The sequence below is a fragment of the Larus michahellis genome, chromosome 4 (genome assembly GCF_964199755.1).
Source record: "Larus michahellis chromosome 4, bLarMic1.1, whole genome shotgun sequence".
Lineage (NCBI taxonomy): Eukaryota > Metazoa > Chordata > Aves > Charadriiformes > Laridae > Larus > Larus michahellis.
Genome location: NC_133899.1, coordinates 46,737,012 through 46,755,554, shown reverse-complemented (window position 1 = coordinate 46,755,554; position 18,543 = coordinate 46,737,012). Strand labels below are relative to the sequence as shown.

Sequence of the window (18,543 nt, the reverse complement as noted above, 5' to 3'; positions counted from 1 at the left end):
ACATCTGTGGGGAGGAGAGCTGATAGCGACGGGCAATGGGCGTGGGAGATGTGAAGAAAGAAGAAAAAGGGGGAGGGTATGAAACAGACTGGAAAATTTTGGGTTAGGATGGGAAGATTTTGGTTTAGGAATGATGGGGGAAGAGTGGTGTGAGGGCGGCAAGTGAGGGCAGGTCCAGTATCTCCTGCAGCGCCCACAGTCTCAGGGCAGGAGCTGTGAGATACTGTCATGCAGCTCCTGCTGGGGGCTGTGAGAGACTGTGAGGTATCCATCCGGAAAAGGATTTAAATCTGCCTTAAAAACCCATCAGTTAATATTTTCATAAGGTTATGTAATTTTCGATGTGATTTATTTAGATACCAGGTTAAAATCGGATGCCATATGGTTAATGTTACAGCAATTATGAATCAGAAACTTGTATCAGAAGTTAAATTATATTGATCTCGAGATAGGTTTTACCTTGCAACTGCAAGATGTGGGGGGAAAGAGAAGCTGTCAGCTATTCAGGGGCAGGAGGATCAGTTGGAAAAAGCAACTGCTAGAGAGCAAAGTACTGTTTGTAAGGAACAGAAACCTGCAGAGGGACAAGTTGGCATCCAGTATATCAGCAGGCTGGTGTAAATGGGAAAAGATGATGAAGGTGATAACTATACTTAGATTTATCCTAAAACACAGCTAAATGGTTTTTGGCTTTTTGCATAAGTGGCCATCAGCGTGGAAGTGTTGTTTGCTTATTGATTGGCATGCCTACGGTTGGTTAATTTTTACTTCTACCTTTTTAGGCAAATAGCTACCTCTACACAGTGTTACTCTCTCTCTCTACGTAACACTTTATACAATTTTATCGTTTAAAGTGACATCTTGAATGTGTGCATAAGTCCATATTCCTCCTATTTTCTTCTCTGCATACCACCCTAAAAAGACAGAAAAAGGATTTTACGTTTTATCCACTGGTCTGCTAATATCCAGGAAGCCAGATTTTCAAGTTATTAAAAAAGAATAAACTCTTCCCCAGAACAATCTTTTCTATGCAGAACGTCTCTTTCATATTTACAGCTTTTTGAGAACCCATTTGAAGGAAAGGGTTTCTTATTATTGTCATTGTTTGTTTCACTGAAATTACCTTTTTAGTACTGGGCCACAGTTGAGTTAAGATACTGTATAGTTACAGTACCCTGACTAAAAAGTTAATGTAATATACGAGAAATATAATGGATTTAGGTGAGTAACTTTAAAATGTATGATTTTCCACATGCTTCCTCCAGGACCTTATAAATAAATATGAAGTTTACCCTAATATAATGCTTCTCAGCTGTAATTCATGGATTGCTTATGGATTAGAGCACTTGCTGGTCACATAGAACTAGTTGTCAAATTGTGACTAAAAAAGTTTTCATTTCCCTTGTCTGGTCTCTCACTCTTTTGTCCATCACTTTGTTTAAAAGGACAGGTACTTGTTAAAGGCATAGAATGACATTATTGTTTAGTGAAGTTCTGAATGTGCTTTGAGCTGTAACTATTTTCCTAGATTCTTCTGGTAGGGGGTGATCCAATTGCTTTGAAGCTAGGAAGAGATACAGAATAGTTGCTACGAACAACTCTGTGCTAGAAATGGAGGAGGAAAGGGAAGGTTGTGCTTGTTTGCACATTTTTTTTTCTTTTGAGCATTCAAAGTAGTGGGAAAGGCAGACTAAAAGTTACCAACTTTCTATAAAGCAAAAGAAAGGTCATTCTTCATATAAAATAATAATGTGAAAGATATTTGTAAAGAAATTTCCCTTCTCGACACAGGAAGCCTGTGAGTCAATAGAAGAACTTCCCCTTGATGACCAAGCTAAAATTCTTTCAGATGTGTCACCAGCGCATGCATCAGTATGCGCCGCAAGAAAAATTCAAGGGGAAGATTACAGAGAAAGTGGAGCCTAATCTCAAATGAAAATGTAATCTATATATGTAGAACTGATTTTCACTTTTGCTATGAAATCCGGATTGTTCCAGTTCTCTTTTTATTTAGTGTTCCATACCAGAGCTGTTTAGAGAACTTTTTTATCCCTTGGGTAGTTAGATAGATTTAGAATAGTGTTTGTTCTTTTCTAGTTCAGTTAGGTATAAAAGGCTTATTGAAAGGATAGCGTTTGATACACAGTACAGAACATATTACTTGAGCATATTGATGCTGAGGTATAGAGTATTGCACTGCATTTCCACAAAGCAGTATTTCAGTCTCCCCCTTCAAGCACAGTGTCTTAACCCAAGTGGCAGCTGGTTAAGAAAGATTGGCTTTCAATAAGGTACCACTTTCCACAGAAACTAGTTGCCTGAAAAAAAATAAAAGCCAAAAAAAAAAAAGCTTAATCACGTAGCGAAGACATTTAACTTAAACGACTGAAGGGAAAGTAAAATTGCAAATAATGCTGCTCGTATTCCCCTGCTGCTGTTGCAGAGGAGGCTGAGGAGAGGGATCACCCCTGTGCATGCATCTCCTCATGCTGTGGAGACCCCATGGCGAGCTCCGTGTGAGGGAGGGTGGGGGATGAACCAGGACGGGCAGTGGGGTGGGCAAAGAGCTCCAGGACAGGAAGGAGTAGAGGGTGTAAGTAAGGGCTCCCACGCTCTCTGCATTGTCACCGCCAGCATGGGCAGCGTGGCAGGACGGTGCACAGCCCCGGCAGCCTGCACGTGCCTCAGGACTCTGAAAACAGAGACCCCCATGGGGGCCCTGGGGTTCAAGGTGACAGTACAACTGTCCCATGTCTGCATAATGCCTAGTGAAGAAGAGTTTAGACCGTGAGGGGGAACCACCACTGAAATAAGCATGGGAATTACAGCCTTGTGCCTCCCTACAGTAGAGCCTCTTGTGTTCAACCAACCAGTTTGTCATTGCTGGAAGCACGTGTCTGTTTTCCTCCTGGGGTAACAGGAAAAAGGAATGGCACATTTCGTAGTTGCAAACTTGCTGGCATGTGAGTGTGGGACCTTCCACTGACAAGTCATCTGTGCTGTTGCCTGAACGCAGTATAGACCCCGTGGTCATGCCATAAACAATGCATTCCTACCATGATCCTCCAAGGTGCAGTGTCATGGGAGCAGTGTCATGGGAATGATGTCCCTTCTTATCAATACAGGCTGTTCTTGTAACCCTTGTTCAGCTGCTTTTTCCAGTGCTTTCTCACACATGCACATTTCTATCCCTACAGCATTCCTGCCAATCTTCGTATTTTTGCTAAGAATCTCTTCACAAGGACTGGCCTGGCTGGATTGCTATGGATGTGGTTTGGGCGAAGAGATGGTGTCCTAAAAGAGATGTTCTGCCACATCCCTGGGAGGTTTTGTATATATGAAGGCTTCCACATACCCAAAGTGGGTTTGATCCAGTACCAGAAGCAGAAGTCCCAGCTTCATCCCTCTGGGGTAGCACCCCAGAAATAAAAACCTGCAGGGGAGCCTCACAATACTCCTGGTGCTCTGTCCTGCTGAAACAGCTTCCAGACTAGGACTGCTTGAGGGAGATGCCCAGTACTGTCCCAGAGGAGGCTGCGCACACACCTGGATATGGGCCTGGGGCAATCCCAGCTGTGGTTTATGATGCTGCTCTCCCTGCTGACGTACTCCCTTGCCCAGCAGGCATTTTCTCCGTCAAGGTGGTGTCTCTGAAGATGATGTTCCTGCATTATCTGATTTTTCTTCTGGAGATAGTCAAGGAAGAGGATGCAGAAAAATCCATGTGCGTCTGTGTCTGTCTGTCTGTCTGACAATGAGTGTTTGGAACCACAACTGGACCCGCTCAGTAGTAGCCTCATGAAGCCATTCCTAGGCTGAGACACCCATGGTCATGCTGCCCTGTCTGTAGCCTAGTGCATGTTCCTAGAGCTGGAGAGAAACACCCACCTACGTAAGAGAAAGGCTACACTTGTGCTATAGGGCAATAGGTGGAGATATGATCCCTCTGAACAGGATGGCTTCTACCCTCAGGCTGAAATTGGGGTGGGGGACATTTATGGTCACAGCAAGGAGATGTGAAACTCCTCAGGCTAGAAAGCATTTCCAGACACAGACAGCCAGGCTGCCTAGTATTGCTGTCCCCCTACACCCCAGCTGATGTCCGGGAACCCAGGCTAGGTGGAATCAGTGGCTGCCCTGGGCTGCTCACAACATCCTGAGCTGCTGGTACCTGTGGAGAGCTGCCCTGGGGCAAGTGAGTGGTCACGCTCGGCTTGAACCTTGGCTCAGCCTTTGTGACCAGTTTTACCCCTGCTCTGTGCAACAGGGATCAGACCAGCCCCACGCGTGCCTGGACTCTGCTGCCTGCCTCTTGGCAGGGAAGTGGCTCCCCTTCCAGTGGAATTAGAAGGGGAAATTGAGGGTCTTAACATCCATTGGGTTTGGTTTTTCTTAACACAGATAACTTTAATTTCTCTTAAAAGGAAAACCTCTTAATTATTTGAGCAATACACAGATGATCCCAGCTTTATTAAGTTCTCAGTCATTGCCAACATATTTCAGAGCTCTTTTCCACAAAGCTCATCTGCTGAAATCACTATCCCTCCTTCAAGCATAAGAATCTAAATCACCTGAAACTGCCTTTTCATCACCCTGTGGAACACCTTAATCCCAGCTGAAATTCCTCTCCAAAAAAAAAAAGAGGGCTAGGATGTTGGTTCTCACCAATCCACCACTAGATCGTGGCTTTGCAGTATTATTTCCTCCATTTTGTTTTGTAGGGACACAGGAATCAACTGTCCAATATTTGTCTATACAACTGCATTTTTAACAATATTTCAGAAGGACTACCCCTTTTATGATGTGTTGATAGCAACATTTGACTGCTGAGAGTAACTGGAACAATGTCTCAGAATTTGAACCCATCTTACAGTGTCTGAAGAACCGAAGAAATGTCTCTTCTAAAGCAGACTCAAAATTGCTGTGTTCAGAGGCATTTGCGCAGCCACTGTGGATAAAGAAGCAAACTTCAATGGAATATAACTTTCTCTACCATCAAGAAGTGACTGGTTCTTCATCAAATAGTATAAATACAGACAGGGCTTTGAGGATATTCTTGCAAATTACGTCTTTTTGGTGCCTCCTTTAACAAAAGAATATAAATTAAGAGTTTGTCATTTGCTGTATGAATTTTACTCTGAGATTCAAATTAATTTGCCGCTGTTCTTTTTAGAAATGTGTTTCTACAAGAAAAATTCCAAAGTTCCTAGTGTTACAGAGCAGGAACAGGAAAACTATTTGCTTTTTTCAGACCTAAACATACAAGTATTAATTACCGAGGTGAGTCGGAAGAGGAGAGTTAAGCTTCTTGCCTGGCAAAAAAATTTCTTCCCTGAAGAACTGAAGTTGTGCGTGAATTCTAGCAGCATTATCTAGGCCATCTTTTGTCCTGTGATAGGCTTAACCATATCTGTGGATAAAAAATGGCTTGTGGATAGACAAGCACCCTTAGCTGTCCCCTGCCTACCAGACCTGTACAAGCAAAACTGCAACAGGAAGTACCAGTCCTTTATTGGCAACTGCTTTGTCTTGTCCATCTTTCTTGTGATTTAAGGATGTAACAGGATTGTTAAGGGAGTGTCCTGGTTTGAGTGACACAGGATTAATTTCTCTTTCAGTAATTTTACTTTCCAGTAAGGTCTCTTCTAATGCTTGGGAAAACTGCATTTTTTTAAGACTCTAGTGTCTGAAGTTGTGAAAATATTTACTTTACAGGCAGCTATTGTATGTGGGTTTCAAGGTCTTCGTTTTCAAGCCTTGCCAGATGCAGGGATGAGGAGGAGCAAGACCTGGGCACTTGACCCAAGCTGGCCAACAGGGTTATTTCATACCATGAACTTCACATTCAATATAAATTAGAAAGTTTGCTGAGGAGTTTCTCTCTGCTATGATGGCTGCAATCCTGAGAACTTCTTGCCCTGGTGCCAGACCCCTGAGCCTTTCGCTTCCTCCCAAAGCCATAGCGCTCACAATGTCCAACTTCTGCTGTCCACTGCTGGGAGTGCACAGTTTTCTACTGACATAATTGGGTGAGTATAATCATTGTGCATTTTATATTGATATTGGGATCAATACTGGTTCTTTAGTATTATTAATATTAATTATTTAGTATTATTCTATTAAATCTGTTTGTATTTCTACCCTCATGTTTCCTTGTTTTTTCCAATTCCCCTTTCTGGGAGGAGTTATTGGGCAATCGGATAATTGTTTAAATGACAATAAATTGTTGTGGGTTCTTCAAACCATAACAGGGAGTTGTCATTTTTGGAAGCTTGAATGTTAGGCTGGGAAAAGAATCTGTATCTAAGACTTTCATGGTCAAGACCATGAAGATCATGAAATGAGTATGTGAAGTTCAGAGCTGGTCTCTTCAGCCAACTAACTAAACCTATGATGATATCAGGGATATACCTAAGAGATACCCCTGTGGCTGAATGAAAGGGGCTAAGAAGTAACATCACATTGATAGTGTGTATATATATGTACCAGAAAATAAAATTTTTTTTTATGAAGCTTTTTATTTAATTGTTAAATAGAAAGAGGTAATAACTTAACTGTGCAGACAAAAGGAGGAGCACACTGGATGTACAGAATTCATACATTTATATGGCTTGTGGAATAAACTTTCTTAGGAAGATGAAAACTTCGATTCTTAATAGAATTAAATTTCACACTGATCCAAGCCAGGATAGGAGCAAAGTAGGAAACACATGATTTCAATGTTCACAGAATAGGTTCTTCTTCATTAAGTCAGTTGTGGATGCCAGGTTTTCTTCGGGTCCTCTCTGTAAGTGAAATGAGAGAATATTTAGCTTTCAGAGCTCTCTGAACAAACTGTAGTATCTCTAAAGTATGTAAATGTTAAATCACATTTTATCTGACAATGAGGATTGTTTTATAGTTGTTGACACATCAAAGTGGCATGGGGAGTTTTCTTATTCTTCATTCCTTCCATAGCTACAATGGACAGAAAGAGTTACTACATAGAGACAATGCAAAATAGCTGTTTTGGTTTGGGCATAAAAAGCTACTGCATTTAGTGGATTTATGCAAACTCTTTGTGCTTGTTCTTATCCTATGGCAAATACAAGGACATATGACACAGCTGATCTTTCTTTCATACCAAGGCAAGATGCACTACCGTACAGTTGCTGTAGGCTACAGATACGCACACAGGCATTTCTTTATTCCAGCTGATATACGCTAACTTGGAAGCCTGTGGTAACTTAATTGTATAGTTGTGGCCTTAATTCTTAATTAAATCGGACTGAAGAAAATGGATACGTTCCAGGGATCCTGACCATGGAAATACTGCCTCTCTTCTTGTCATGGGGCTGGGTGATGTGGTTCACCATAGATCCGTTTCACCCTCTGAACTGTGAGATTAAAAACTACATCTTTTTCAGAGAAGCAATATATTTAAATACTGCATTAGGATTTATTTGCTTTCTAGTAACACTAGCAGGAACATTAAATTGATGTTACCCTTAGTGGCACATGCTTTGGAATGGCATATATCTGAGAAGCAAGGCAAACAGTGAATCACCTGGCTAACACCATCTGCCTGAATGAATAAATGGTACCAGTGTAGGACTGATCCATTATATCAAAAGCAGGGTAGGAAGTGATGGCCCTTGTAGAGAGCACTTCCTCAAACAATGTTTTTTCTCTGTGAAGAGGAAGGTTGATTTGGCACAGATTGTTTTTCTTTGCTATTCTCCTTGTTCTCAGACTTACCAGAAGTAAAGATTGCTTGGAAACCAGAAGCTGTATCAGCACCATCTGTGACAAACTCTACGAGCATGAGATTACTAGAAGCAACTACGTCATTGGGTAACTTTGATCCACAGGTCTTGTCCATTAGAACTGCAGAAGACTTGCTGGATCCATCATAAACTTTAACGTAATCACCCTGACAGCCTCGGGTTGTTTGCAGCTCAAAGGCTTGAAAGTGCAGGGAGATCTGTAAGGGAAGAGAAAACTAGCCTTTAATATACATGTATGAGACTTCTTTCATGGAGTGTCCTTTAATACAGAATCTAAACTGTAGCCAAGCCCAAACTGGAACTTCTCACCCGCTCTTGCCTCTCATCCCCTGAAGTTGGAGGGTTCAGACCTAATGGGCCTGTGACTGAATGCTCCTGTGCTCAGACTCCTTTGTCTTGATTTTGCAAACCTGAAGCCCAACATATGGAGGTTTTCCAAAACTGCATGCTCTGCAATTGTCTTTGCCCATACCTAGCTTAAGGACATGAAGAAGAAGTAGAGACTAGTCTGAAATGTCTCCCATGAATAAGATCTTATCTGGCAACTGGCATACAGACAAAGCACAAAATGCTTAACATAGAAAGAATTAAGTTCAGACATATTCCGAGACCACTATTAACCTGTGATTACCTTTCTGGATCGAGTTCGGATGAGCCAGACACAGTTGGTGTTATCTGAGTAATTTCTTGGGTAGTTGTCAGATCTCAGTGATCCAGATGCTGCATCGAGAATGGTGCTGCATCGACCTGAGAAAGAAACAATAGTTGCTTCAGCACCAGGCTTGCAGAAGCTTCCACTTATTTACAATTGCAACCTCTTCCGAATGGACTGGTCTCGATTTTCTGATCTGCCAGCATTCATTTCAGAGTACTGGTACATCTTGATTAAAATGAAGAATCATGTTGGCTCAGATCTTAAATACAAACTGCAATGAGGAACAGAGATGTCTGGCCCTCTGTGGGGTTTATAGTTGTCTACTGAGCTATAAGAAACCAAATTACTACAGTGAAGCGTACAACATGGTATGCAGTTAGGCCAGTCACACAGCAGCCACCTATGCCAATAGTGAATGCGTTTGATTTAATTTGGAAGCAGAAAGCATTTTGTCGCTAATCACAATGTGCCTCCAGCTTCACCTTTGCATTCTCTCCCAGAGTAACCCTAACGGATACCATTAATTTCGGAGAACAGCATCACAGTCTTTGAGAAACTGCTGCCTCTGCAGCGCACCCAAACATCTCTGTGAAGAATCCGAGTAGAAGATGAAAGGATGGCTTTGAGATACTTACTGCAATTGTAAAGTTTGTTGATTTTGGCCACGTCCAAGTTGCTCAGTCCCTGCCTCTGTCCAATAGGTACTGATTCATCAGGAATTGGTACAATAGTTGCTTTCCCAGTGGTATTAGAGAATGTGTATCTGCAAAAAAACCATGAAAAATTATGTTCTTTAAGTACAATTTCTTCTTTCAGAATTTAATGGCATGCTTTGGAGGGAGAACAAGAATTGTACACAATTTGTTGTTGTGATCAACAGTGCTGTTAAAATAGATGTGATTAAGATGTCCAGCAGTAAGTAGTCTCAATCTCAAGATGCCCTCATTTGCTCCCAAGCTCAGCTGTGAATGGCTTCTTAATGGAAAGCTAAAGGATAATGAATTAATCTTAGGGAATGGCTTGTCTGGGCTGATTTACGCTGTTTTTCTTAGTTAGGAGGGAGTTATTATAGAAAATAATTCTAGTGTAAGATTTGAGTTCCAACGAAAGCAATGCCATGCTGCTACTTACGGGCCATAGTGCATTACTGAGGAATAGTCATACGGAAGACCCAGGTTGTTGGAGTTTTCAAACTTCTTGAAGTCTGATCGGTCAGCTGTAATATATGATATTGTACTTAGAGTATGCTTCCTATTTACTCCCTTCAGGGAAGAAGGAAGAGCTGGGAACAGTAGGATGTGTCTACACCACTTTCTACATTGAGGAGTTCAAAGGTACTTACCCGGACTGATGTAGTCCCACATGATCTTTACATGTTTATCCCTGTCACTTCGAGAATGTTCATGCAAAAAGCCCAGAGCATGGTCCAGTTCATGTTGAATTATTCCTTTCCACATGCAGCCTCCTTTCATCACAGAGACAGTCTGTCCACCTCCTACTTTCCCGTAGTTGGACCAGCAGCTGAGACATTGAACACCAACAGAAGACTTATGGGATTTTTATTGTCAGGCAGGCAAAGGGACAGTACAGAGAACCTTGCTGCACACATGTCTTGTGGAAGTGGAAGGATTCCTTCCTGTCCACTGCGATACGCAGAGTCTACAGAAGGGCAAACCTGACCATGGTGTAGAAAATGACAAACTGTATGGTCATTACTAAAGCTTCCTGGAATACCTTCATTAGCACGGAGGCTCCTACATTCTGACTTTTTGTACACAGTGACTTTAACTCCTTAGAAATAACTAACTTTATTTTTTCCCCAAAATACTGAACACTGCATAAGAGCTGGAGCTAAGATGAATAGCACTTTCAAGCTAATGGGTGTTGAACAATTGTCTCATAGGCTCTAATTCTGACCTTGACAGCCAACTGTGTGTTTCAGATAACTGTTTATTTCATAAGTTGAAATTGGTTTTGCCTGTGCAAGTAAGACCTACAGTAATCTGTTATATACTGTGCTCAATGTGCATTATACCACATAGAAAACATGAGCTTAGATATTCTTTCCACTTTAATGGTTCTTTCCAATGACCTGCATCACTTCAGTGTCTTCAGTGAGCCCCTGATGTAACTTCTGAGTCCTTGCACTAGCAAGGTATCCAAGGAAGATACCTTGGCACTGTGATAAAAAAAAGTTTCTTCAATAAATCCATTCCTCTTTCCTCTAAGGTCACACAGAATGACTGTAGTGAAGAACTGAAATACAATCTAGAAATAACTTGTTAATTTGTCATTCAACTCACCCATCGGCAGATTTAATGCTGAGGTAGTCACGTTCTGTCTTGCGCTTCACAAAATTAATACAAGTCAGTGTTTCAAATTCTGCCATGGCATCATGAATCCCCTTTATGTGGCTCTCCTCTGGAGAAGAAAGGGTTAATTTTGGGAGTCACACAATGACAATGGCACGTGACATTAAAATCTTACTTAGGTGTGCTCAAAAACAGGGTAAATGGGGGACAGAAACATTAGCCCATGATCGTTCTTGCTTTTTGTTCAGTAATGAATTTCATTTAAGATATTAGTAGCCTGGCACAAGATCCTCTTTATCCAGGTATTTGTCCAAATGGATTCAGGTGGGAGCCTTTTTTTCTCAACTACTTGTTTTAAATTATAGTGGCGATTGTTGATGTATCTTCTGATTGGATACTTGGAGACAGCTTTGTGAAGCTATTTTGCTAGTGAAAAGAAGGCCATTGGAACCACATTGCAACAGGCATGCAACTTATAAAGGCAGGTATTCTGGCAGCTACCATTAGAAGGAATGATCAATATCTTGTCTCCAAAAGACCAGACCAAAACATCACGGATGCAAACATCTCAAGGAAATTTGATCTCATCTCAAGGAAATTTGATCTCTTTTCTTTTTCCCGTTCAGGTCTTTGCAATTTACAATTCATCTGTGCTTGCACAGCACAAGTAAATCCTCAGAATTGATTTAATCAACTATTTTTTTGGCCACTAGAAGTATGTTTCTACCTGAAGCTTATTGGATAAAATCAAATTTAAAAATATTAAAAAATATAACAATAAAAATTTGCACCCACCGTAAGTAGGATCCAAGACATAGGGAACACGAACAATCCCATCACTGGACTGGGGCCAATTGCAATGGCGACAGTTGATGGCACTGCGTCTCCTTTGTGGAGCTATGTCACCTTCTTGCAAGTACTGAGAGCTGTCTGTGGTGAGAGAGAAAGCATAGAAATAGATTGCTGGACAGTTGCTAAGCACATTTGGAAAAGTGTCACTCCCTACTCATCCTCCTTTTCTATTTTTCCCTAAGCATCTGCTCCTGGCTGGCATGAGAAATGGACTATTGGGCTAGATGGACATTATCTGCTTCCCTGTCTTTGCTGCTGTGTTCTTTAGCTAAGAGGAGAGGTTAGAAGCTCCAGCTCTGTTGGATGGAGTTGAGGCAAGACAGGGAATGACTGAAAGCAGTTGCAGTAGTGAGAGGGATGCTGTACTTTGATACTATCTCATCATCCATCACGTGACATTGAATGAACGGCATCAAACATGTGCCGAGGAAGGGTGCTGGGCAAAGGCAGGAGGTGCAAATAAGGAAACCCAAGAGGGCAAGCAAATCAAAAAGAGGAGTGCTGTCTAGAGACTGCAGGAATGTTTGGTGTCCATTTCTACAGACAGCAGCAAAGCTTCTTGAATGATTGTTGAAGGGGAAAATGTGAGAAAGGTAAGCTTACAAACAGGGAATGTTTGGAAGAATCAAGGAACAGGAAGTCTGGAGCAGGGAGCAGGAGTGTAGAACTGACCACAGCTTATCTAGGAGTCTGCATTACAAAGCCGTATGATGACTTAATGCAAGCAATGCTTGCATTCAAGAAAAAGGCAGTTAAATAATAAAGCATCCAGATATCCAGCTTCTCTTTTTATGTCCAAAGAATGACAAAGGTATTGAGAGATAAAGCTGAGGCAACTGCCTGGACAGTTCAGTTGCCTCCACACTTGGTATCTTCAGTATAGACACTATAGATTTGAGACACCATGGGGCTTCAGCAGACCATGCAGTAGTCCCAGTGGCCTGTCTCTTGCCATCTCGTACATGATGGTGTGTAAGATGGGAGAAATATTTGCACAGATTGTGGTAAGACATTGTACCTGCCATATCACTCCCAAAAAGCAACAGGGAGACCCATTATAAGTAGGGCTTTGCTGGCATTACCTTTGTTAACTTTCAGAATTCTGTTAAAAATAACTTCATCCTCAGAGTAGGTCTCTGTAGGCGATGGAGATTCTGTGCAGAAATACAAGAGTATCACTTTCTCGTTCACAGGGAAAATACGAATCCTGATTTTTAATCGGATGAGTTTCCAGGAGCTCACTTAGATCAGGTCCTGATTACAGAGATGCATGTAAAACTTACAGAACCTATTTAGGGACTGGCATAGTGCTCAGTCATGTAGGTATTTCCTCAGTGTCACGGTCTTGTGAACCTCCCAGCTGTGGTTATTTTGGCATTAATCCAGTCCCAAGAGCCATTTTCTCTTTCCCTCTTTGCTTCCCCCCACCTCCCCGCCTCCCTAGCCATTGCATTTTAAGGCCTGTACCTTTGACTTTCGTAAGTCTGTATTGTCCCACTCCAGTGGCCAGCTGGCTGCATGGCTCCCTCTGTGCACTCAGACAGCACAGGTTTCCTTCTGCAGGAACAGTTCACTCCCAACCCCCAACGTAAGGCACCAGGAGCAGAAAAGGATGGAGAGCAGTCCTGCTGTTTGCTGCTGGGCATGCTGACCTCTTGAAAAAACCTTGAAACCAATGAAATAGGAACTGCCCTCCTATTCCATGGGTCAGACTGATGTCCCAGCATCAGGGACTCCTAGGCCTTGCAAGGAGAGTCAGGCAACTCCGAGCATTATGCAAGAAGTCTTGACATCAATAAAAAGCACAAGCGCATGGCCTCTGTGCTTTCTGTAACCTTTGGAAGTGACGTAAGTCAGGGCATTATCTAAGCAGAGCTATTTTTAGCAAAAGTAACAGCTGAGGTTTTTAGCAAGGCCAAGCATTGGCCAAAACGAAGAGACTCTGTTTTCCATGAAATATTATGATGAGTGCATTCATTTAAAATTTATTCCTTAAGATTAATTTGTGTTAAGCACGTGTTATTTTCTGGAGTAACTGGGTGGCTAACAATCAGCATATCCTACCAAATACTTACATTTAGATGAATAATACATACCGTATATATCCTCTTGTGTAGTAACCTGCAAGAATGATGCATGAGTATTATCTCACATTTTATATTATAACATAAATATTAAATAATATAACATGCAAAGGATCAAAAGTCTCCAGGCTGTCACTGAAAGTATCTTTCACCACTGCAGTCTCCAGCTTTTATATACTGTGCTATGTGTAAAGAAGTACCATGGTGTGGTAGATATTCTTCTTTGATATCTTGGCAAATATGGACATCATAAAGGCAATCAGCATAGGACACTCTGGAAATGCAATCTGAAGTGTGGAGTAAGTTTCAGATCTTCCAGCTTTATTTATGTCCCTGCTAGTAGAAGTGCAAGGCTGATGAAATTGCCGACAAAGTCCTCCCTCACCTCACAACAGTGGTGAAAGGCCATGGTACTGCTTCTAGGGAACTGTGGGGCTGGTACCCAGCCGTGGGGGTCATGTCTGTAGCAAAACAGATTGCCATACTTCCCTTGCCTTGTATAAATAAAAAGCGAATTTGAGTTTCCTCCATGACCGCAGAGAAGGCAAAAGCTTCCCGGGATGTGGGCTATATCTGGACATTGTGGAGCAATAAGTGGAATAGGAATGAAAACTGCTCCCTCTGTTACACTTATGATCTGAGATTTTCCTGCAGAGATGGAGATACAGGTGGAGTACCTGAGTCTCAACCTCACTTTCCACAATGCTGAACCCCAAAGTGATGAAAAGAGCTGATTTAGCTGTCCTTACCTCAGTAGGTTCTGTTGCTGCAGAATGCAAGGAAGAAAAAGACAAGCAAAAAGGGTCAATTAGATTCTGAGTGCAACTTCACAGTGTTCAATAGTATGGCCCTCCTCAGCAATGGGAATGCCTTTGGCAGGTCCCTTTGCTTGGAGGGGAACAGGGTGCACCAACTGACGCATAGGCACAGAAATTAAACTGACATTGAGACAAACAGTTATGAAAATTCCTAGTAGATTGTGCTGAAGGACAGAATCCTGGTCATTTACCATCTAAGAATCAACAAAGCATTTCATCAGCTTCAGTGTGGAAAATGACAAAGGAAACTCAGGACAAAAATAGGCTAGATTTCACTGCAACAGGTGCAGGCTAACCAGCTCAACAATCCTCTCTGGTTTCACAGAGTCAAAGAGTGAAGTTATAAAATGGGATGAAGGCTATAATTTAGCATGGGGCAAATAATCTCAGCTTCAGTATGTACCTCACAGCAGCTTGGAACCATTCTGAGTCCTAAGGTGTTTTTCTAGTGTGGTCTCTTTTGATTTCTACTAAATGTCACTTTCTAGATACAAACATGGAAATGAAAATATGATCTCATGTATAAATTTCTGAGCAGAAATTTCATTGTTATAATACCATAAAAGTTTAGAAATTGCAAAGACCTCCAGAGGTCATCCGGTTTGTCTGCTTTCCCCAAGGCAAAAACGGTTTTATCTGTGTTATTCCTGACCACAGTTTGTTTGACCTGTTCTTAAGTATGATGGATATGCTGCAAGCCTTTCTAGCAATCTCTTCCAGTTTGCCAATAATTGCACTCTTCCTTGTCAAAATATAAAGGCATAACTTTTTTTTCCTATCCAACACTGACACAGAGAACACTTATGCAAATAGTTCTTATTTCTAAGCCTATCCGTGTTCCTTATCTTTTTGACCATATTTTCTCAATAGAAGACGTGCCAAGTGCTGTCACACTTTTTAGCACCTTTCCCTTTTCACAGTGGTTATTGCCCAAACGTACTGAGGGGACTTTCTCCTATTCAGAATCTACCTAGAACCTGCAACAGAATTGCTTTTATTGAGCCAAAAAGGCCTCAGGTTGTCTTTCCAGACTGTTACTTCGGTCATATGGTGATGGAAGTCCACTGTAATGATAGTGGTTTATTATAGAAAAGTTCATTTACATCCCACCAGCTACATCAATGAGATCCATGGCATCTAAAAAAATTCTGCAGGGAAGCACATTGCTGAGATGGGTCGACTGGATTCAGAATTCATGCACCCAAGAGGCACTAGATTAATTGACTAGTCAAAGTCAGTGGAAATTAGTCTCTGATTCCTAGGCATATAAAGCCTGCAACACCTTTTTAAAACCCAAATGAGGCATCACAAAAGGCATCTGCCATGCCCTTGATCGAATGAACATCTGGTATGATACAGCTTTCAAAATGATACAGTTCACGTTTTCCCTGCACTGTAAATATTGAAAGATGACTCAAAAGACACAGAAAGCAGTAACAATGGTAAATTAAAGCTCCTTGTATACATTTGTCCCAGTAACCCTGCAACTTTGAGTCCCAGCGGCTGACTACTTTTAACTCGAGCAAGCATGTCCCTCTGCTGGCTCTAAATACACTGAGTGGTAATTTTACGATGTCCCTTTGCTGACATGCCATAAATGACAGCTCAAAAGAAGAACTGGTCAGTTTTCATTAGCCACTTCACTTGCTCTGACTCTGTCAAGCAAATTTTTCCAAGGCCTCTTCATCTCACACAACACATCACATCACCCCCAACCTGGCAGTTTCTTGCTGTAGTTAAAGTCTACCTACAGATTTATTTATTTCCATTGGCTTCTCTGGAGGTCTGCAATTACCTCCTTCTATTTTGTGAGTTGACAAAAGCTGTTCATCTAAGCCTGTACTATTTGTTTTCTATCCCAGCACAAAGCAAAGCTTTCTGACTCCCTTTCTCTTACTGCTGCACTAAGGTAGGCAAGGAGGCAAATGAGTAGCGGTCTTTTTGTAACACTCAACTTAATGGAAAGGTATCAAAATGTCTTATTAAAATTTTATTTTTGAGCCTGTGAAAGCACATCTAAATTAACCTAACAAACCATACCCCAAAAGTATGTGTAAAGCACATTTGTGTGAAAACACATCTGCACTCAGCCCAATAACAAATCAGGAAACATGGCCTTATTCAAAAGGCCTGACAGTCAGCGCTTTCACATGCTTTACTCACACACCAACAAAGCTTGTGATACACAGTCAGGAATAAACAGTTGCCTTTAAAATACAGTATAAATCCTACTTACTTGTTGTGCTGTTTTCATAGTTCTCCTGCAAAACCAATAGGTAAAAGGCATTATTCTTCCATAGCTCATAAATGCAGCAGCAATAGAATCAAAATCAGGCCAAAGGGAGGAAGTAAATCATTAGATTGGCTTTATATATTATTAAATTACTAATATTTTTCTTGCAGGAAATTTATCAAAATGGGTCTCAACAGCTTCACTCCAGGAAGAACAGGTCATTGGAAGATGGAGCACAGTTGCATGGAACAGCTCTCACCTGAATAGGGAAGCCCAGGGCAGTGTGAAGCAGAAATGCAGTGAAGATTAGGAACATCTTCAGATCCATTCTCCAGACCAGCGCGTGTGCTTATCTCTGCCTGCCCAGGAGCACTGCCGCTAGATATACCAGCAGAGCCTGCTCTGCCAGGGCTGAAAAAACCTGCCCCAGCCAATGGGGATCTGAGCAGGAAGCGAACTTCTTTTGCAGCCCCAACAGCCAGTTTAGCCTCTGGGCATCTCCTGGCCGCTGCGCTATTGCTGACATTGTGATCTATAGCATCCCTTGTCTTCACGCTGTCATTCATGTCGCTCTCTAGAGCTGGATCAGCCTCATGCTTGTGCTGCCATGCACTTCCTCTGTTTCTTGGAGGATCTTTCCTGAAGTGTTCACTTTGACTGATGCCACCTAGAAAGCCCTTGTTCCCGCATAACTTTCCAGAGTGCTGTATTGTTGGGATTTCAAATGGTAGGTGATTTTTTTCATTGTCACAGAAAGCGCAGAAGGCCATTGTGTTGCTTTGGAGCATACAACACATGACTACTCAGTGAGGTTGTGTCTCTGTCTTCCCTGAGAAGATATCCTTCATATTCTCAGTTTATATAAGTAGAATTTTTGTTTCCTCCTCTGTATTTCCTGATGTTTCGTAAAATCAGGAACATTTCCTGTGTTCCATAATTTCTGGCAGTCTGATAGTTGTAGGTGCCCTCGTGAGCTTTGTGACCAGCAGTCAGAGAGGGGAAAAAAGACAGCAGCAGGAGAAGCAGCACTTACTCATTTTGAGAGTGATTAACAGCTCTGCTGCTTGCTCGAGTGCCCCTGGCCAGAAGCGGATGTAGGATGCAGTGAGCAGACCTAGCAAGAAAAAGGAGGTAAACCTGCAACCACTGAGCTTCTTGTCATGGCAACCTCTTGTTGCAACCTCTTCTCGCAGCGACACTCTGCCTGGTGAACCATTTGCCGTAGGTGCTGTAGCTGCGGAATAGTCTGGTCTCTGATACACACTTGATTTGCGTCGGAGTGCATTTTCCATGCAAGGAAACTGAGTTGTAGAACGTACAGATCCTGTCTCTAGATCATGCCAGTACTCAGGTACCCTCAGAGTAAGTTTTTAAACCCACTTACACTGGTATTTCTTCTTTCTGTATTGGATAAGATGTTCTAGAAGTTATTCATGTTGATGAATGAATCAGGAATCACCAGAGGGCTTTCCACCTATTTGTTTCCAAGTCATTCTCAGTCAAGACTAGGAGTTACATGGAAATAGAATCTCGATTGCATTGGTGGGGATTACTCTTCATTTTAATGGAGAAATGTTCACAGTCACACACTGCTGACTATTTTAGGAAAGTCTGGACTGGCAAAGTCCAGGGGTAAACTTTCATTGCCCCCACAGGGAGGCAGCATAGGGGAATACTACTTCTCCCCTTCTGTCCCTGCACTCTGGCTGAATTAAGGTATGCCCTAGGCATCAGATAGTAAAAAGCAGGGTAGCACAGGGTCCTTGTTACCATGACAGAAAAAAGACCAAGCAGGCATTGTCAGCATGATAAGGCAGTTTGTG

General features: G+C 42.0%; 1 protein-coding gene across 1 annotated transcript; it reads right to left on the bottom strand.

Annotated features, from left to right (window-relative positions):
• Nucleotides 1-6,553: 6,553 nt before the first annotated feature.
• On the bottom strand, nucleotides 6,554-17,080 carry LOC141741579 (astacin-like metalloendopeptidase). Its single transcript, XM_074582425.1, has 13 exons — nucleotides 16,980-17,080; nucleotides 16,724-16,748; nucleotides 14,419-14,435; nucleotides 13,682-13,706; nucleotides 12,668-12,739; nucleotides 11,529-11,663; nucleotides 10,725-10,842; nucleotides 9,764-9,942; nucleotides 9,553-9,637; nucleotides 9,057-9,184; nucleotides 8,398-8,513; nucleotides 7,738-7,963; nucleotides 6,554-6,785 (listed from the first exon to the last, which is right to left on the bottom strand). The coding sequence occupies exons 1-13, from the start codon at nucleotides 17,046-17,048 to the stop codon at nucleotides 6,751-6,753; spliced, it is 1,230 nt and encodes a 409-aa protein (XP_074438526.1). The 5' UTR covers nucleotides 17,049-17,080; the 3' UTR covers nucleotides 6,554-6,750.
• Nucleotides 17,081-18,543: the final 1,463 nt, after the last annotated feature.